At 40.0% G+C, this 16601-nt stretch overlaps 1 protein-coding gene across 2 annotated transcripts in view; it reads left to right on the top strand.

Moving 5' to 3' along the window:
* The window catches only part of BTAF1 (B-TFIID TATA-box binding protein associated factor 1), a 113775-nt gene extending 103231 nt beyond the window's left edge, over nucleotides 1-10544 (top strand). Inside the window, exons 27-38 of one of the 2 annotated variants that reach the window (XM_053308218.1) lie at nucleotides 469-590; nucleotides 684-851; nucleotides 1111-1188; nucleotides 1274-1403; nucleotides 1875-2016; nucleotides 2129-2259; nucleotides 3353-3478; nucleotides 4784-4936; nucleotides 6020-6231; nucleotides 7354-7513; nucleotides 8278-8448; nucleotides 8880-10544. In XM_053308218.1, coding sequence (XP_053164193.1) covers nucleotides 469-590; nucleotides 684-851; nucleotides 1111-1188; nucleotides 1274-1403; nucleotides 1875-2016; nucleotides 2129-2259; nucleotides 3353-3478; nucleotides 4784-4936; nucleotides 6020-6231; nucleotides 7354-7513; nucleotides 8278-8448; nucleotides 8880-9029 — 1743 coding nt within the window. In that variant the 3' untranslated portion in view covers nucleotides 9030-10544. Of the gene's footprint in view, nucleotides 1-468; nucleotides 591-683; nucleotides 852-1110; nucleotides 1189-1273; nucleotides 1404-1874; nucleotides 2017-2128; nucleotides 2260-3352; nucleotides 3500-4671; nucleotides 4711-4783; nucleotides 4937-6019; nucleotides 6232-7353; nucleotides 7514-8277; nucleotides 8449-8879 lie in introns of those variants that run through there. The other variant, XM_053308219.1, reaches the window with a different exon arrangement.
* The last annotated feature ends 6057 nt before the right edge of the window (nucleotides 10545-16601 follow it).

Genomic DNA, 16601 nt, shown 5'->3' with positions numbered 1-16601 from the left:
GTTTCTTCCAACTACGCATGTCCTGTCATTATTTGGGTCTGGGTTCACAAGTCCGAGTCCAATCCAAGGTCGTAACTGAATAAACCATCTGTCCGTTTTGACTAAGTTGAGCGTATTTAGGGTAAGAATTGTTTGGTCCAGTCCGAGTCATTACACGTAATAAAATAACTACTATTATACTTTTTTTACACAGAAATTGTTCCAATCCGAGGAGCTCACTGTCCGAGTTGCCGACACAATGGCGGTCAGAAAGGAACTGACGAGAAAACACTAGCTCACCCAAACTGAGAAAATGCACCACGTGCAAGGGGCGGGGCTAAGTGGTTCGAGGAGCTAGTCAATTGTGCCCAAATGGTCCCGCACAGGCGTAGAAACCACTCTTATGAATGCAACAGATCACGATCCAGATCCTAAGCTTCATTCCTTTTCTGTTGCTCTTAGGAAAACGTTTTCTTTTCTCATTTTCAGGAAGGTGTGAATTGGTTGGCATTTCTCAACAAATACAAACTTCATGGTATCCTCTGTGATGATATGGGTTTAGGAAAAACCTTGCAGTCCATTTGTATTCTAGCAGGAGATCACTGTCTCAGGTAGCTTTGAACCAGCCTGTGTATTTATTGTACTTAAGTATTTTTTAGTGTTAAAAAATGTAACATTTCTTTTAATGTGGCTTATTCTTTAAGGGCCCAGGAATATGCAAGAACTAAGATGGGTGATAGTGTTCCACTCCCATCTTTAGTGGTGTGCCCTCCCACACTTACAGGCCATTGGGTGGATGAAGTGAGCAAATTTTGTTCCAGAGAGTACCTTAATCCTTTGCACTACACTGGTCCTCCCACAGAAAGGGCAAGGTAAGCAATAAACTGCAGAATCTGCTTCCATTTAAAAATACTGAGTTGGATCCTTTATCTGGTGGAAGACTACTTGCTCTAGAGCAAAGAGTCCTTCCTCTAGAGGAAGCACCCTACAGGAAGATATGAAGGAAGTAGGTCTTAGGATCCAAGTCCCTGAAATTGCGCCTCTATCAAAAAAAGAACATTAGAGAATTGAGTTATTTGTTTCCATGTGGTATTTAAAGACTAAATTTGTTCATACCTTTTTCCTCTTAAGGTTGCAACATCATGTAAAAAGACACAATCTAATTGTAGCTTCCTATGATGTTGTGAGAAATGACATTGATTTCTTCAGGTAAGAACTATTGTGCTTGCTTCCTGTTTAATAGCTTTCAAGTAAATGATGTATTAAACTTGACTAGCTGTTTTTTCTTTCCTAGAAATATTAAATTTAACTACTGTATTCTTGATGAAGGACATGTCATTAAAAATGGAAAAACAAAACTGTCAAAAGCAATAAAACAATTGGCAGCCAATTATAGAATAATACTCTCTGGGACACCAATTCAGGTAATTCCTATTTCTCTGTTGAAAATCACAAGAGGTAGCAGTGGAATATTACTTAAAACTATGTGGCTGATTCTGATTAACTTACTGGCTGCATAAAGTGGGGGAGTAATATCCTGGCACCCCCCATAAGCATTTGTCCTACCTCCAGGCCTGCTGAGTATGCTCACATGGCCATCTCATTTGCTTAGTTCTTATATGTTAAAATCCCAGTGCATGTAAGCCTCAGTCCCGCAATCATCTACCAGCTGCACATTTTGAGCCTATGCACATTGAATATTTCATATGTGAGTCCTAAGCAAACAAGTTGTCAGTGCATGGACATCCATCCTACTTGGAAACGAGAAAAGCTTTTGCAGTAGGTGGCACAGGCGTTCATGATCTCACTGCCCCATCATGTGGTAAACTGATCAGAATTAGTCCCATATGTTTTTTAACTGAAGGTTTCCTAACTAATGTTTCTCCTGTGTTCAGAACAATGTCTTAGAATTGTGGTCACTATTTGACTTCCTTATGCCTGGATTTTTGGGTACTGAGCGTCAGTTTGCAGCTCGCTATGGCAAGCCTATATTAGCAAGTAGAGATGCTCGGAGCTCCAGTCGAGAACAAGAAGCAGGTAAGGAGCAAGCTCTTGTTGCTTTCTGGAGCAGTGTTGCTGTTGAAAACTGAAAGGTCCTACATCTGAGGAATTTTGTTGATTGTAATGGTTCTCTTATGGTCATTTGCAGGTGTCCTTGCGATGGAAGCATTGCACAGGCAAGTCCTGCCATTTTTGTTGAGAAGGATGAAAGAAGATGTGCTACAGGATCTTCCACCGAAAATTATTCAAGACTATTACTGTACCCTCAGTGCTCTACAGGCAAGTTCAAAAAGGACAGGAATGCTTGTTTGAACAAATATTGGCTTGGCATCAATCACACTGCCATTGGTAGGCAACAAAAGAGCCAGTTGGGTATCTTCTTAGAATCTTGGGCTTGCTCTAAATAGGAATTTTATTATATTTTAGAGTGTCCTGCTTGGAAAATGTTACCTTAAGTGGCACAGTGGGGAAATGCTTGACTAACAAGCAGAAGGTTGCTGGTTCAAATCCCTGCTGGTATGTTTCCCAGACTATTAAGAAACACCTTTATTGGGCAGCAGTAATATAGAAAGATGCAGAAAGGGATCATCTCATACTGTGTGGGAGGAGGCAATAGTAAATCCCTCCTGTATTCTTCCAAAGACAACCACAGGGCTCTGTGGGCACCAGGAGTCAAAATCGACTTGACAGCACACTTTACCTTTTACACTTTTGCATCTAAGGCAAAAGCATAAAAGTGGTGATTCTCTATTTAGCAGGGGGAGAGCAACTGGCCCTACCTATCCCCAGCACAGCATCCCTCCAGTGGCTGTTGCTGGTGTCTATCTTATGTTTCTTTTTTCAGATTGTGAGCCCTTTGGGGACAGGGAGCCGTTTTATTTACTTCATATCTATTTAAACTTTTTTTTTTTGAACTTTGGTTGAAAAGCGGTATATAAATGTTCATTATGGCTGTGGCCCTTCACCATTGTTAAATTAGTATTTAATATTATAGTTGGAAAATCCAACAATCTGAATTATTGTTTGAATTAATTAGAATGATCTAAAGTATCCCAGGGAAAATCAGCAAGCGATTCTGGTGTGGAGTAACAGCTTCTGTCCCCTTGGGCCAAAATAGTTTTGGCAGAGTGCCCCTTTCAAAGCAGTATTTGCATTGCTTTGTATCATGCTGAAAAGAAGCAAATATAATTGCAGTTGTACATTTCTTTGCAAAGAGGAAAAGCAAGGGATTAAGCCTGACTGAAATGGCTGTAGCCTTTCTTGCTATAATGTGGGACCTGACTTCTGCTTTGAAAGGACAGTTTGCACACACCCTTGTGAGGTAATTTTGATGTTAACAATGGTCTAGTAGTATTTTCCTTCCTTTTAATAGGTTCAACTTTATGAAGACTTTGCCAAGTCTCGTGCCAAATGTGATGTGGAAGAAACTGTTTCAGCAGCTTCAATAACAGAGGAGACTGAAAAACCAAAGCTTAAAGCCACAGGACATGTGTTCCAGGTTGAAATTTCATCATATTTTGTAAATCTCATCATTTTTAAATGTTCAGTCTTGTAAATGAACATTTTAATAGGCAAGCAGTTTTCCTATAATCATTGCAAATGCAGTTAAAGCGTGATCAGGCTCTGAAGCATACTGAGAACTGTTTGCTTAACACTACAGTTAAATTGAAGTCAAGCAGTGTTCTACCTCTGATTAAATTTAGATAGATAGATAGATAGATAGATAGATAGATAGATAGATAGATAGATAGATAGATAGATAGATAGATAGGAGGTAGAACACTGCTTTGCTTCAATTTAACTGTAGTGTTTGTTTATACACACACTCTCTCTCTTTTATTAGATCTTTATTGTACTTTATAATTTGGAAGGAAAGAAACCATGGGTTTTTTCTTGTTTGTGGGTCACATTAATAAATTGTTAGCTATGAAACAACCTCATAAAGGACTCTCTCTCTCTCTCTCTCTCTCTCTCTCTCTCTCTCTCTCTGCCTGCCTGCCTGCCTGCATGCTTTTCACCAGGAAAAGTTGTAAAAAGCATTTGACTAAAAGGTTAGGGCTTGATTAAGGATTGCCTTGTTTCTGCTTTTCTGTGCTGCTCGTTATTGATTTTGGTATTATTTAATGGTACAGTATATGATTTTAGATTATGTGAGCTACCTTGAACATATGCAGAGGTGGGATGTTACTATCTTAAATAAATTCTCTTGGTTTCAAGTGTATTGTAAAATGTCTCTTATCAAATTGTTCATTGGCAAAAATGTCAAGCCCCGAATTAGTTTAGCTATTAAAACAAGATCATGAATTACATGAAGACACATGTAATGATTTTTACCTTTTAATAGAGATAATATTTGTGTTAGGACTGGGAGTATACTAGAGTGCTGCACCAGAGCCCATTGAACTTAGATAATAGGTCAAAACAGTTTAGCATAAATTGTGAAGTCAATTTTTTCATGGGCAGCAGATAATCCTTGTTCAAGTTACATGGAGCAAACTGATGGAGTCCAGGACACAATTGCTCAGTGGGCAAATTTTACTGCCCCAAAAAACTTCACATTAAAATTTTGTACACAGAAAGAGAGAGAGAGAGAGAGGAAAATGTTTCCCACATTGTGTCTCTGACAGATAAAGTATTTAACATTAACCATAGATAGGTGTTATGCTTATTGCTGTCTCTTTTTCTGGCAAGGTTTTCACATCAAGATGTCTGTAAGAGAAGAACACTGTATTCTGCCACAAGTGAATATATCTTTAACAGATTATTGCAACAGTTTGACCTCATCCTTGATTTTTTTTTTAAGGCATTACAGTATTTAAGAAAACTATGTAACCATCCAGCATTAGTTTTAACTGCTGCTCACCCAGAACACAAAAGAATCACAGAGAAGCTAGCAGCTGAGAATTCTTCCCTTCGAGACATCCAGCATGCACCTAAACTCTCTGCTTTAAAGCAGGTAGGCAAGATGGAGCTTTGTATCTGAGTTTGAGAGTAACCAGCAGAAAAATCTAATTTTTGATCTCATTCCTATTATTCTTTGCATACAGAACAAAGAAGGGGAAGAAAATTGGGCGGGGGGTGGGAGTTAAAAGTTTTTATAAATTGGTAAAGAAATTATAGGGCTATTTGAAAATACAAGGCAAAATACCCAACCATTTTAAAAATCTTTAAAAATAAATATACAATATTCTTATAAAACAGTTTCAAAAAAGCATATATTCATGAGAACATTCATGCTGTAATGACCATGAACACATTTCTGGTGGTATTACAGTCTTGGATTCAAAGGGCCAGTTTGAATGTCATATGGAGCTAATATCAGGTTCAAGAGCATGCCCCTTGCCTGTATGCAGGTCAGAAGAATTCCACATCTGATTGTTGTTGGAAACAAATCACAGCTGGTCATGATGTGGGGACTGATTGACTGATCCATGCTTACTCTAACCCAAAATGCTTGGAATAAACCACAGTCTGAATCCTACTTCAGACCTTGAGTTCAGATTGCAGTTTATTCCACACATTTTTGGCTACAGAAGCCACTTCAGACATCTGAAGTGATTGTGCCTTTTTTCTGACCACCATCAGAAGTAGAACTCTTCTGACTCACGCGCAGGCAGGAGAACAGGGAGCATTTTAAATCTTGTCTTCGTGTGCTATCTGGACCAGACATTGTCTGCTAAGAAAAATGAATTCTTGCCGTCAGTGGGATACCAGTATAGTACTTTTTTTCATTATAAGCCTTAATAATTAAACACCAGTCAGTGATGCTAAGTAGACTTCAACCACAACATATCTTTTAAACATGATACAGCTAGTACTGTACTCATGTGGCATAACACTCAGTTACTTTCTAATAGAAAATGTGCACTTTAAAGTTTCTGAACATCAATAGACTTTTAACTTCCGCTGGCTACACAACAATTATAACTCTTTCGTTTTCTGAGATTGTGGATTATCTGGTATTATTGACTGGAGTATTTACCTCCCAGGTTCAAGTCTTCAGTGACTGACAGAATGCTTTTATTTTTGGTCCTTTAAGTTGCTACTAGATTGTGGCTTGGGAAATGGCGGTTCTTCAGAAAATGGCACAGAAACCATAGTTGCTCAGCACAGGATACTTATCTTTTGTCAACTCAAGAGCATGCTGGATATAGTAGAACATGACCTTCTCAAGCCTCACTTGCCCTCCGTCACCTATCTGCGATTAGATGGCAGCATACCTGCTGGGCAAAGGCATTCCATTGTTTCACGGTAAGATATGTTTGCCATGTCACCTGTTTTCAAACCAAGGAATTCTTGTACTTGGAACACCCGCTGTTGCTGACAGGCCTGGTGTCTTGTGTAGGTATGGCAGTTCTACAGAGATGCTCAGTTGTGTTTCTTAACACAGGCCACACATGTCAGCCGTTCTTGCTGTAGAATTTTAATTTAGCACAGCTCTAGGGAGGATATTCTGTAGAAAAGCAAGCTTCTTTTTCGGTGTTGAAACAGTGCTAGCATTATTTTGAATGATGCGGTTTCTGAATTTTTTAATAGTTGCTCATGGTTGTAGGTTGTTCGCAATTGCTGAATGAGATTCTGAACGTTAAAATTAGCAGATATGTCTAGAATTTTATCAAACACCTAGATTTTATCAAAACGTCATTTGCAGCATGGTTGCAAATACGGCCTTCTATGCTTAGCCCTACATGACTGGTTCCATGACAAAAGAACCTCCTTCCTGTTGAGGAATGCACACTTGAAGTTGCACTGATTGCCTGACTTCAGGACCATTCCCACCTTAGGATGTCTCCCCCCCACCTTCTAGCCTCCCCAGTGCCTTGCAAGTTTCCTTGTAGTTCTCTTGAGAATAAAGCTTCAAAAGTAGGTATGCTTCTAATTCAGTGCTTAGAGTTGTGGAGTCTTAGAATTGAAAGAGAACTTGGAGTTGTTCTAGTCAAGTACAGGAAACTGCAACAGTGTCCCGGAGAGATGGCTGTCCTCTTTGAAAACTTCCAGCAAAGGACAGCCTAATGTTGAATAGCTTTTACAGTTAGGAAATTTCTTATGTTTAGCCTGAATTGGCTTCATTAAAATTTCAGTGCATTGGTTCTTCTGCCCGCTTGTGTCACTAGCTATCTTAATCCACCGCCCCCCCCCCCACGCTCCCTCCACTCCCTCCCACCCCGCACATTGGCTGGGAATGGCAGTGTCAGAAGCACCATGCAGTACCAAAAGATCTGGAAGCAATAAAACAGTGACTTGTGATAATCCAATCTTGTGGCAATTTGTCTTTTCTCCCTACCCCACCCCTCGCTGCTGTGTGAACACAAGCATTTTTCCCTGCGTGTGTGTAACCAGCTAACCTTTGAAGTGTCTATTTTTCATGCACAGATTTAATAATGATCCATCTATAGATGTCCTCTTGCTTACCACCCATGTTGGTGGGCTGGGGCTAAACCTAACTGGAGCCGACACAGTAGTATTTGTGGAACATGACTGGAATCCAATGAAAGACTTGCAAGCGATGGATCGAGCACATCGTATTGGACAGGTGAAACACCCAGTTAATACTGATTCAGAGACAGTTAAGACTACTTGAATAAAATGAAAATTAATTAAAGCAGCCTTTTAAAAGTTGTGATCTTGGTTGTGGCTCTTTTCATAACCTTTGGTTTCTAAAATAATGAAGATATTAGCAGCTTGATAAGGCAGTTGAATTGGAGAAGTGTTAGTCAGCTAGCTAACCTAGCTAAGCTAGGTAGGAAGTCCATATTTTATTCCAATCTCGTTTTATGGGCGTGTGTGTGTTGGTTTTTTCTTGAACTGTGCAGTGGGAACAGTTCCACTACATAAGAGGAGCTTTCAAGCCCCTAGAACACCCCCTGGGGAATTCTGTTGTGTAATTTATTACCATTTCTTCACCAATTTTAGGGGTCAAAATTATTTATTTATTTATTTATTTATTTATTTATTTGATTTCTAGACCGCCCTTTCAAATATGGCGGTATTAATACTCTTTCAAAATTTTACCTTCCCTCCTCCACCAAGAGCAGAACTAGCCTTCTCTTATGCAATGAAAACACCTTTCTGCTGTTCAAAAATTGATCAAAACTACCATGAAAAATCCTTGATTAGCCAAGAATGCATTTTGTTTTGTTTGTATGCTGTCATCCCTGTGGTGGTAATTCAGTGTTGCTGATTTTAAACGTTTTTCATATGTCAGATCCTTTGCTTCCTCTTGTCATGTGGTATGGCTGGCTTCTGTGTATGTATAACGCATTAAATTCTTATATAAATGGTAACTGTGTTTTGCAGAAACGAGTTGTTAATGTTTATCGCTTGATAACACGGGGAACCTTGGAAGAGAAAATAATGGGTCTGCAGAAGTTCAAAATGAATATTGCAAATACAGTCATTAGTCAAGAGAATACTAGTCTTCAGAGCATGGGAACAGACCAGCTTCTTGACCTCTTCACTCTTGACAAGGTAAAGATCGTTTACAGCTGATTTGAAAATAAGCAATTAAAGTCGCAGAAGATTTTAGACTTCTGACTAATCCTCGGGTAAAATCTGAATGGAACTTTAGTCATTTTCTCCTTGCTAATTGTAACCTTCCATTCAGTAGATGTGATGACAGGTGGAAGCATGAAGGTCTTTGTTTGGCTCATCAGTATCATTCCAAAACGTCGTGCAAAGCCACCTTAGCGCTGCTTTAAAAAAAAACAAAACCAGTTTCCTTGTTGACATGTTATGTATTCATATACATATCTTGTGGCTTTTAAAAATGAATATGTTTTTATTGTTAAATACTATTTTTGAACAAAAATGTGCTCAGATTGGTTTACATAGCAAAAGATATAAGGAAATTTAGTGTGCTTTTCTTTTCTCTTCCTCCCCGCCAACGTCATCCCTTCAAGGATGGAAAAGCCGAAAAATCAGATGCTGCCACTTCAGCTGCTGGAAAAGCAACTATGAAGTCAGTTCTTGAAAATCTTGGTGAACTTTGGGATCAAGAACAGTACGACTCTGAATATAGTCTAGAAAAGTTTATGCATTCACTCAAATAACCATTTGTTGTTAATACAATGGCTGCTAGTTCACATTTGTCAGCTGATATTCAGCAAATTTCAAAACCTTTATAGCAGACTTCTAGGAAAACATGTAAATATACTTCTTGTGGGAAATATATGAGAAGTCTGGCATTTTGAATAGAGCCACCTACTTTCCTTTGGGGTAGTCAAGTCTTAAATACTTGCATTGTACAAAACACTTACTATAAGGTAGTTTTGAATTTCTAAAATAGCTACAGATTCTTATTTGATAGAAAAATTTAAAACCTAACTGGCTTTGCACATGTTGATAAGTGTTACTTCTGTTTTGAAACAAGTCTGTCATTCCCCTTTTCATAAAAATACATTAACTTGTACAGATTATTTTGACTATTTCATCTAAGTGGTTGTACATCTTTCTTCTTAAACCTAGCTTGCTTTGATAGTACAGTTGAGTAATGATATTCAGTTAAACAAGTTAGAATGATGTTTGGTTTAGGTAATTTCAGGGTGTACAGTGACATATAGTGGCAAAGCCTATCATCCTGGAATAATATTGGGGAAGGAAATGAAACTTCAAGTATTAAAGTTCCCACTTTTTATATATTTAAGTATGTGGTGCTCTTTAGTCTTCTGACATCATTTTGAGAGCAGTCGACTTTTTAATAGGAATTACAGATAATGGCTTACTTTAGGCCATTTCTGCATCCTGTTCAGAGGGTGCATTTTTAAGGGGGTGTGTGTGTGTGTGTGTGTGTGTGTGTGTGTGTGTGTGTGTGTGTGTACACAACTAGAACATAGCCCAGTTCACAAATCAAACGTATGCAGTAGGTTTCAATCCCTTTTTGTTTGTTAGAAAAAGAGCAAATATATAAATAGAACTTTTCCAGACCTAGATCTTATACAATGGAGAATCCATGCTGGAAAGAACACCTTTAATGCACTAGTGCACAAACCTCTTAAATGGGGGAGGAAAAATCATTTATTTACAAATCTAGATATAAATACATCTGCTTAGAAATGCCTACACTGCATCAGAAGGAATGGAGCATTTGAGCTGGAATCATGTAATAGAAATTTTAGAAAGCTATAATATGAGAGAAAAACAATGGCTATACATTTAAAAGTGGCTTATAAAAGGGAGTCAGTAGTGACATATGTCTGTGTATAGATGTGCATGTGCGTCCCAAATGTGTGCACAATTTTCTAACTATATTAAAGGCAACCTACAGTACATAATAAGCTGTCTGAATACATACATAGAATATATGTATAGACGTCATATCTAAGGTTTGGAGCTTGCTGTGCACTTCAGCGTCAGAACCTGAATAGCCATGAGACCTCAACAATGTAAAGTAATTGTTTTGATTTTTTTTTTAAGGGGGGGGGAATGGCTTATGGAGCAAGATTGCTTTGCAGCACTCAAACAGGAACGAACATGTGTCAGATTTTGGTAGATATAAAAAACTGCCATATTGTACCATTAAACTAGCATTCCGTGAAAATAAAAAAGCCAATTTGGCATTAAACAGCCCTTTGTATATTGCATGTTCTTTCTACATAAGCATTACATCTGTATGGTGGGGGGGAAATAAAATATTTCTGTTTAATAGTTTCTGTGGGGAAACACCAGCTGGATTCATGATGGTGAACACTTTAGAGCTTTCATCATCTGATTTTTGTTTTTTTAATTGCATATTCAAGTAAGAGCATGCTATGCTACAGATTTATTCTGGCACATGGATCCTTGGCTGTCCTAGCAGAGGATTTTAATGTCAAATCTTAGTTCTTGCAGCCTGTCTGTAATGCATAGTCTTTAGGAAATAATTTATGATGGAGAAATACTCATACGTGGAATGGAATAATTGATACACATTGTGCTTTTGGATAAATGATGTCTGATTTTTAAGAGGAATGTGTCCCAATTTTTGTTGAGATCTTGATTTTTTATGACAAGCATAAAATAGATCTTGCCCTCTTTTCTCCTACCTCCTTCTCCTCCTCCAGTGGTTATTCCAAATTACCTCTTCCCCAGTTAAAATCAGGTAGGGAAATCAAAGATTAATTTTAGGGTGTGATTTGTTTTCATTACTCATCAGCTGTTAACCTCTCCCTTACAAAATTTCTGCAGGAGTTTATTCTTTGCAGCGTGTTTCGAAATGATGGTCTTATTAGTTACGTTCTCTGTTGCCATTTTGTACAGCTGCTGGCAAGAACAGTAGAAAGCTCTGGCTATTTATAGGATCTGTAACTATTGTCCATAATTTTTAAAAGTTGTCTAGCTTGATTTGATCTCTTTTAGTCCTTAGGACTGTGGTGTGTGTGTACGCACACATGTATGCACAGTTTGAAACTTAAAATTTTCTATGACTTTCATGTCATATAGAGTAGTCAAGACTTTGTACAGTTTCATATATTATGCTCTAGGCATCCACACTTTCCTTTGGTCTTTCAGCTCAACATTGGGTTCGAAAGAGATGCATCAAGGCACCTGATGTATTTCTGCCTGCTGCATCTCTACAACACAGTCTTTGCAAATCCTGCATGATATGCAAGACTGTATACACTCAACTTTCATGCCATATAAGCAGTATAGGTGAGAATTTTTAATTTCTATGCTTGGAGGAAAGGAAAACTGAGACATCTGAAGGAGCCTCCGTGGTTGCCCAAAAAGCTTAGTGAAGAGCTGGAAATAAAGAGACCAATATAAGAAACAGCAGGAAAGACAGGTCACCAAGGAGAAATGCAAATGAGTAGCCCCCAGACTTGTAGGAGCAATGACTGACATCCAGACTAACCCTGTGCATATGTGTCCGGGTTTTCCATCAAGTGAGGGGGAGTGTGGTGGTGGTGGTGACTGGTTTTGTTTTGTTGATCCCTTTCTTCTGCAACCACCTACTTTAGAGAGGCCTATGTCCCTGCAGAGGGAAAGGGAATCATTGAAAATAAAAGAGAGAGGAAAAACCACTACCATGTGTGGGAAACTCTGGCACATTGGCACAAGATTAGTCTGGATGATAGCCTACATCCCTACAAGTTGGTGATGATCACAAGAGGAACATGAGTCAGCAGTTTGACATAGCTATAATAAAGGCTAGTGTCATTTTAGGCTGCATACATCGTTTCCAAGTCACAAGAAGTAATCATTGCATTTCACACTAGACCTCATCTGGACTACAGTACTGGGGCCAGTTCTGAACACTGCACTTTAAGAAAGATCTAGACAAATTAAAATGGAGGAGAGCAACAAAAATGGTCAGGGGCCTAACATACAAGTCCTATGATGTTAGATTGAAGGAGCTGGGTATATTTAGTCTAGAAAAGCCATGGAAGCATTTATGATGGAAGATGGGGGCCTGAGCTGGTCAAATTTCAACTGAGTGGGCACAGAGGCACTCTTACCCCGGAACTTCCGGGTGGAAATGCAAGGACACAATAAGGGATGCAAAGAGAGAGTTTGAGGAGCATATAGCTAGAAGTATCAAGGGGAATATCAAAAACTTCTTTAAATATATCAGAAATAGAAAACCTGCCAGGGAGGCGGTTGGACCCTTAGATGATGAGGGTGTGAAAGGGTTTTTTTTAAGGATAAGGAGACTGCAGAGAAGCTGAATGAGTTCTTTGCATCTGTCTTCACGGCGGAGGATACTGACCATATAACCTCTCCAGAACTGAGTTTTTCAGGTTTTGCGGCTGAGGAACTGGGTGAATTTGAGGTGACAAGGGAAAATGTTCTAAACTGTCTTGAAAAGCTAAAAATTAACAAATTGCCAGAGCCAGATGGCATCCACCCAAGTGTTCTGAAGGAACTCAAATGTGAAATTGCCAATCTCCTAGCACAAATATGTAACTTGTCCCTACAATCAAGCTCTGTACCAGAGGACTGGAAAGTAGCCAATGTGACTCCAATTTTCAAAAGGGATTCAGGGGGTATCCGGGAAATTACTGGCTGGTCAGCTTAATTTTGGTGCCGGGTAAATTGATGGAAAGCATACTTAAGGACAAAATTGTTAAACATACAGAAAAACAGGCCTTGTTGAAGGAGAACCAGCATGGCTTCTGCAAGGGAAAGTCTTGCCTCACTAACCTTTTGGAGTTCTTTGAGAGTGTCAGCAGGTATGTGGATAAAGGTGATCCAGTTGACATAGTATACGTGGACTTCCAAAAAGCTTTTGATAATGTTCCCCACCAAAAGCTCTTGAGTAAACTTAGCATTCATGGAATAAGGGGACAGGTTCACGTGTTGATCGGTAACTGGTTGAAGGACAGGAAACAGAGAGTAGGAATAAATGGACAGTTTTCACAATGGAGGTAGGTAGGAAGTGAGGTCCCCTAGGGATCAGTACTGGGACCAGTGCTCTTTAACTTGTTCATAAATGATCTAGAAGATGGGGTGACCAGTGAAGTGGCCAAATTTGCAGATGACACTAAACTGTTTAGGGTAGTGAAATCCACAACGGATTGTGAGGAACTCTAAAAAGATCTCTCCAAACCTGGGGACTGGGCAACAAAATGGAAATTGAAGTTCAATGTAAGCAAGTGTAGAGTGATGCACATTGGGGCCAAAAAATACCAACTTCACATATACGCTGATGGGATCTGAGCTGTTGGTGATTGACCAAGAGAGAGATCTTGGGGTCATGGTGGACAGCTCATTGAAAGTGTTGTCTCTGTGCACGGCAGCTGTAAAAAAAAAAAGCTAATTCCATGCTAGGAATCATTAGGAGGGGGGTTGAAAATAAAAATGCTAATATTATAATGCCCTTATACAAATCTATGGTGCGGCCACATCTGGAGTACTGCGTACAGCTTTGGTCACAGTATCTTAAGAAGGATATTGTGGAACTGGAAAAGTTGCAGAAGAGGGCAACCAAAATGCTCAGGGGCCTGGAGCACCTTCCTTATGAGGCTAGGCTACAGCATCTGGGGCTCTTTACCTTGGAAAAAAGGCGACTAAGGGGAGACATGATCAAAGTGTATAATATTATGCATGGAATGAAGAGGGTAGACAGAAATTTTTCTCCCTCTCTCACAACGCTAGAACCAGGGGTTACCCCATGAAACTGAAGGTTGGGAAATTTGACTGACAAGCGGAAGTACTTTTTCACACACAGCATAATTAATCTATGGAATTCCTTGCCATGGCATGTGGTGATGGCCACCAGCTTGGATGGCTGTAAAAGGGGTTTATACAGATTCATGGAGTACTGGTCTATCATTGGCTACTAGTCTGATGGCCGTGGGCCATCTCCAGCCTCAGAGGCACGATGCCTCTCAATACCAGTTGCAGGGGAGCAGCAACAGGAGAGAGAGCATGCACATACCTCTTGCCTGTGGTCTCCCCAGCGGCATCTGGTGGGCCACTGTGTGAAACAGGATGCTGGACTAGATGGGCCTTGTGCCTCATCCAGCAGGGCTGTTCTTATGTGGAAGTTCAGGGCATCCACACCCCCTGGGGCCCCCCAAATCCTCTTTAGTCTGTTCCAGGTGGAGTGGTTGCCTCTCTGCACTACTGGCCTGCATTGCACTGGGCGGCCAAGCATGACCTCTCCTTTAGAGACAGATGGGGGAAGGGGGAAGAAATGTGTGTGATGGAAATATGTTAAGTTTCATATTTGCATCAATATACCTGTTTCATAGTCTTGCATTCCTGTGAGTTCAGTTGTTGTTTGTGCCCTCAAGAACCCACATGTTAAACCCACATGTGTGTCATGAGGTGTGTGTGGCGGGGGTTATGTTTAACTTGCAGGTGGGGGCTGCTCTAAAGGCCTCTAGGTCCAGGCTCCAAACTTACCTAGGTACACCTCTGGGTAGGCGGTGGCACCCGCAAATTTTTAACTTAAGTAATTATGCTGCCACCACCCAGCATTAACATCTGGGACTTCAAAAAAGACCATAGTTTGGGCCGCCCACAGTCACTAGGGATGATCCTGTGTGTTACTACAGAATTTGCCTCAAAGATGTTCCCCAGAGCCTTTTCGATAGCGAATGGCCAAAGTGGTAATAAGAAGAGGCAGAATGCAGTGATCCCACCACATGATATATAGAATATACATATGTCTAATTCATTAAGTATAAAAACAAAGGAAGAGTTTATAGGCAGCTAATGTAAATGACAGGTATACAAGAGGTAAAAGCATTTTACCTTTCTTCCTGGCTGGTGGTGTTAGCCAACAGGCTGGTTAATCCTAGTTGCAAAGATAGCCTTAGTAGTTAGCCGCTGGTTGCATGTCTACACAGTCTTTGCCCAGCCAGGACAAAGAAGTGCTCGTATGATGGATATGGCAAGAGTCCCTCATTGGAGGAACAGAAAGAAAAAGGTGCCCACCAGTAGATTTTCCTCCCTTTATAAGGAACTTCAGAAGGAAAGCTTTGTTTATATTACTAGTCTGACACTAGTAAGCAGTAGGGTTGGGTTTATATTCATGTTAGGATTTTCTCTAGCCCAGTCATCCCAGCTACATTGGTGGGTGATCTGTAAAAGTCAGTGCCTTACCCACTACTCTGATGGGCAGCAGATTGGACAAAGGGAACCTAATTTGCATGATATTTCCTTAATTAACTCCATTTGGTGGAGTGTAGGTGTTTGTAAGCAGCCAGGCTGGGACATACTAACTAGACCTGCTTGAAATGGTGGTTCAGAGTCAAAATGACAGCTAAAAGAACCCTTTCTCCACAGCATTCTTCAAATACCTGAAGGGCGGTTACATAAGAGTTTTGTCCTCTGCAGTCCCAGGACTAGACTTAACAGGCTTAAGTTACAGGAGGGTAGATTTCAGTGAGACATCAGTTGGACCGTGGAGGGATGGTGAGTACCTCTCCTTCAGCAGTCTTCAAGCAGAGGCTTGTAACAGCTACATCACTTGGGGATGCTGCAGCTTTGGGTTTTCTGCCTCAAGTATGTGGTTAGACTAGATGGCATCCAAGGCTGCCTCAAAGTCTGTGGGCAGCTTCCAGACTAGTTAGTCGTGACTAAGCACCATTGAAAGCAATGTGACAAAGATTCACATATCTATCTAAACGTCAATAGGACTGTAGGTGTGTTATGCTGAAGAGTGTTAACAGATCCTTCAAGCTGAATTTGGAACAAAAATCTTAGCCTAAACATCAAATTGGGGTAGGGTGGGGGAGTAAACATTGCAGGCTTTTAAATTAGTTTTTCAGACTGGTGTAAAAACTAGGGTGAAAACACAGGTAATTTTTTGAGCAAAAGTCTCAGCACTTAACTCCTGCTAACTGAGCAAAGAGGCACCTTTTTAAAGTGGTGATTCTCTTTATTTAGCAGGGGGAGAGCAACTGGCCCTATCTATCCCCAGCACAGCTTTCCTCCAGTGGCTGCTGCAGGTGTCTTTCTTATGTTATTGTTTAGACTGTGAGCCCTTTTGAGACAGGCAGCCATTTGATTGATTGATTGATTGATTTCTGTTTGTAAACTGCTTTGGGAACTTTGTTTGAAAAGCGGTATATAAATATCCGTCATATAACTCACTGAGCTGAAAATTTGTGTATATTCCATTTCCCATCATTTCTATATTTCTACTCTGGTTTACACAACATGCATCCCCCATACCAATGAAGGACTAGGACATT

Source organism: Hemicordylus capensis, chromosome 3, assembly GCF_027244095.1.
Source record: "Hemicordylus capensis ecotype Gifberg chromosome 3, rHemCap1.1.pri, whole genome shotgun sequence".
Lineage (NCBI taxonomy): Eukaryota > Metazoa > Chordata > Lepidosauria > Squamata > Cordylidae > Hemicordylus > Hemicordylus capensis.
The sequence above is the reverse complement of the archived record's forward strand: the minus strand, read 5'-3'. Positions and strand labels throughout refer to the sequence as shown.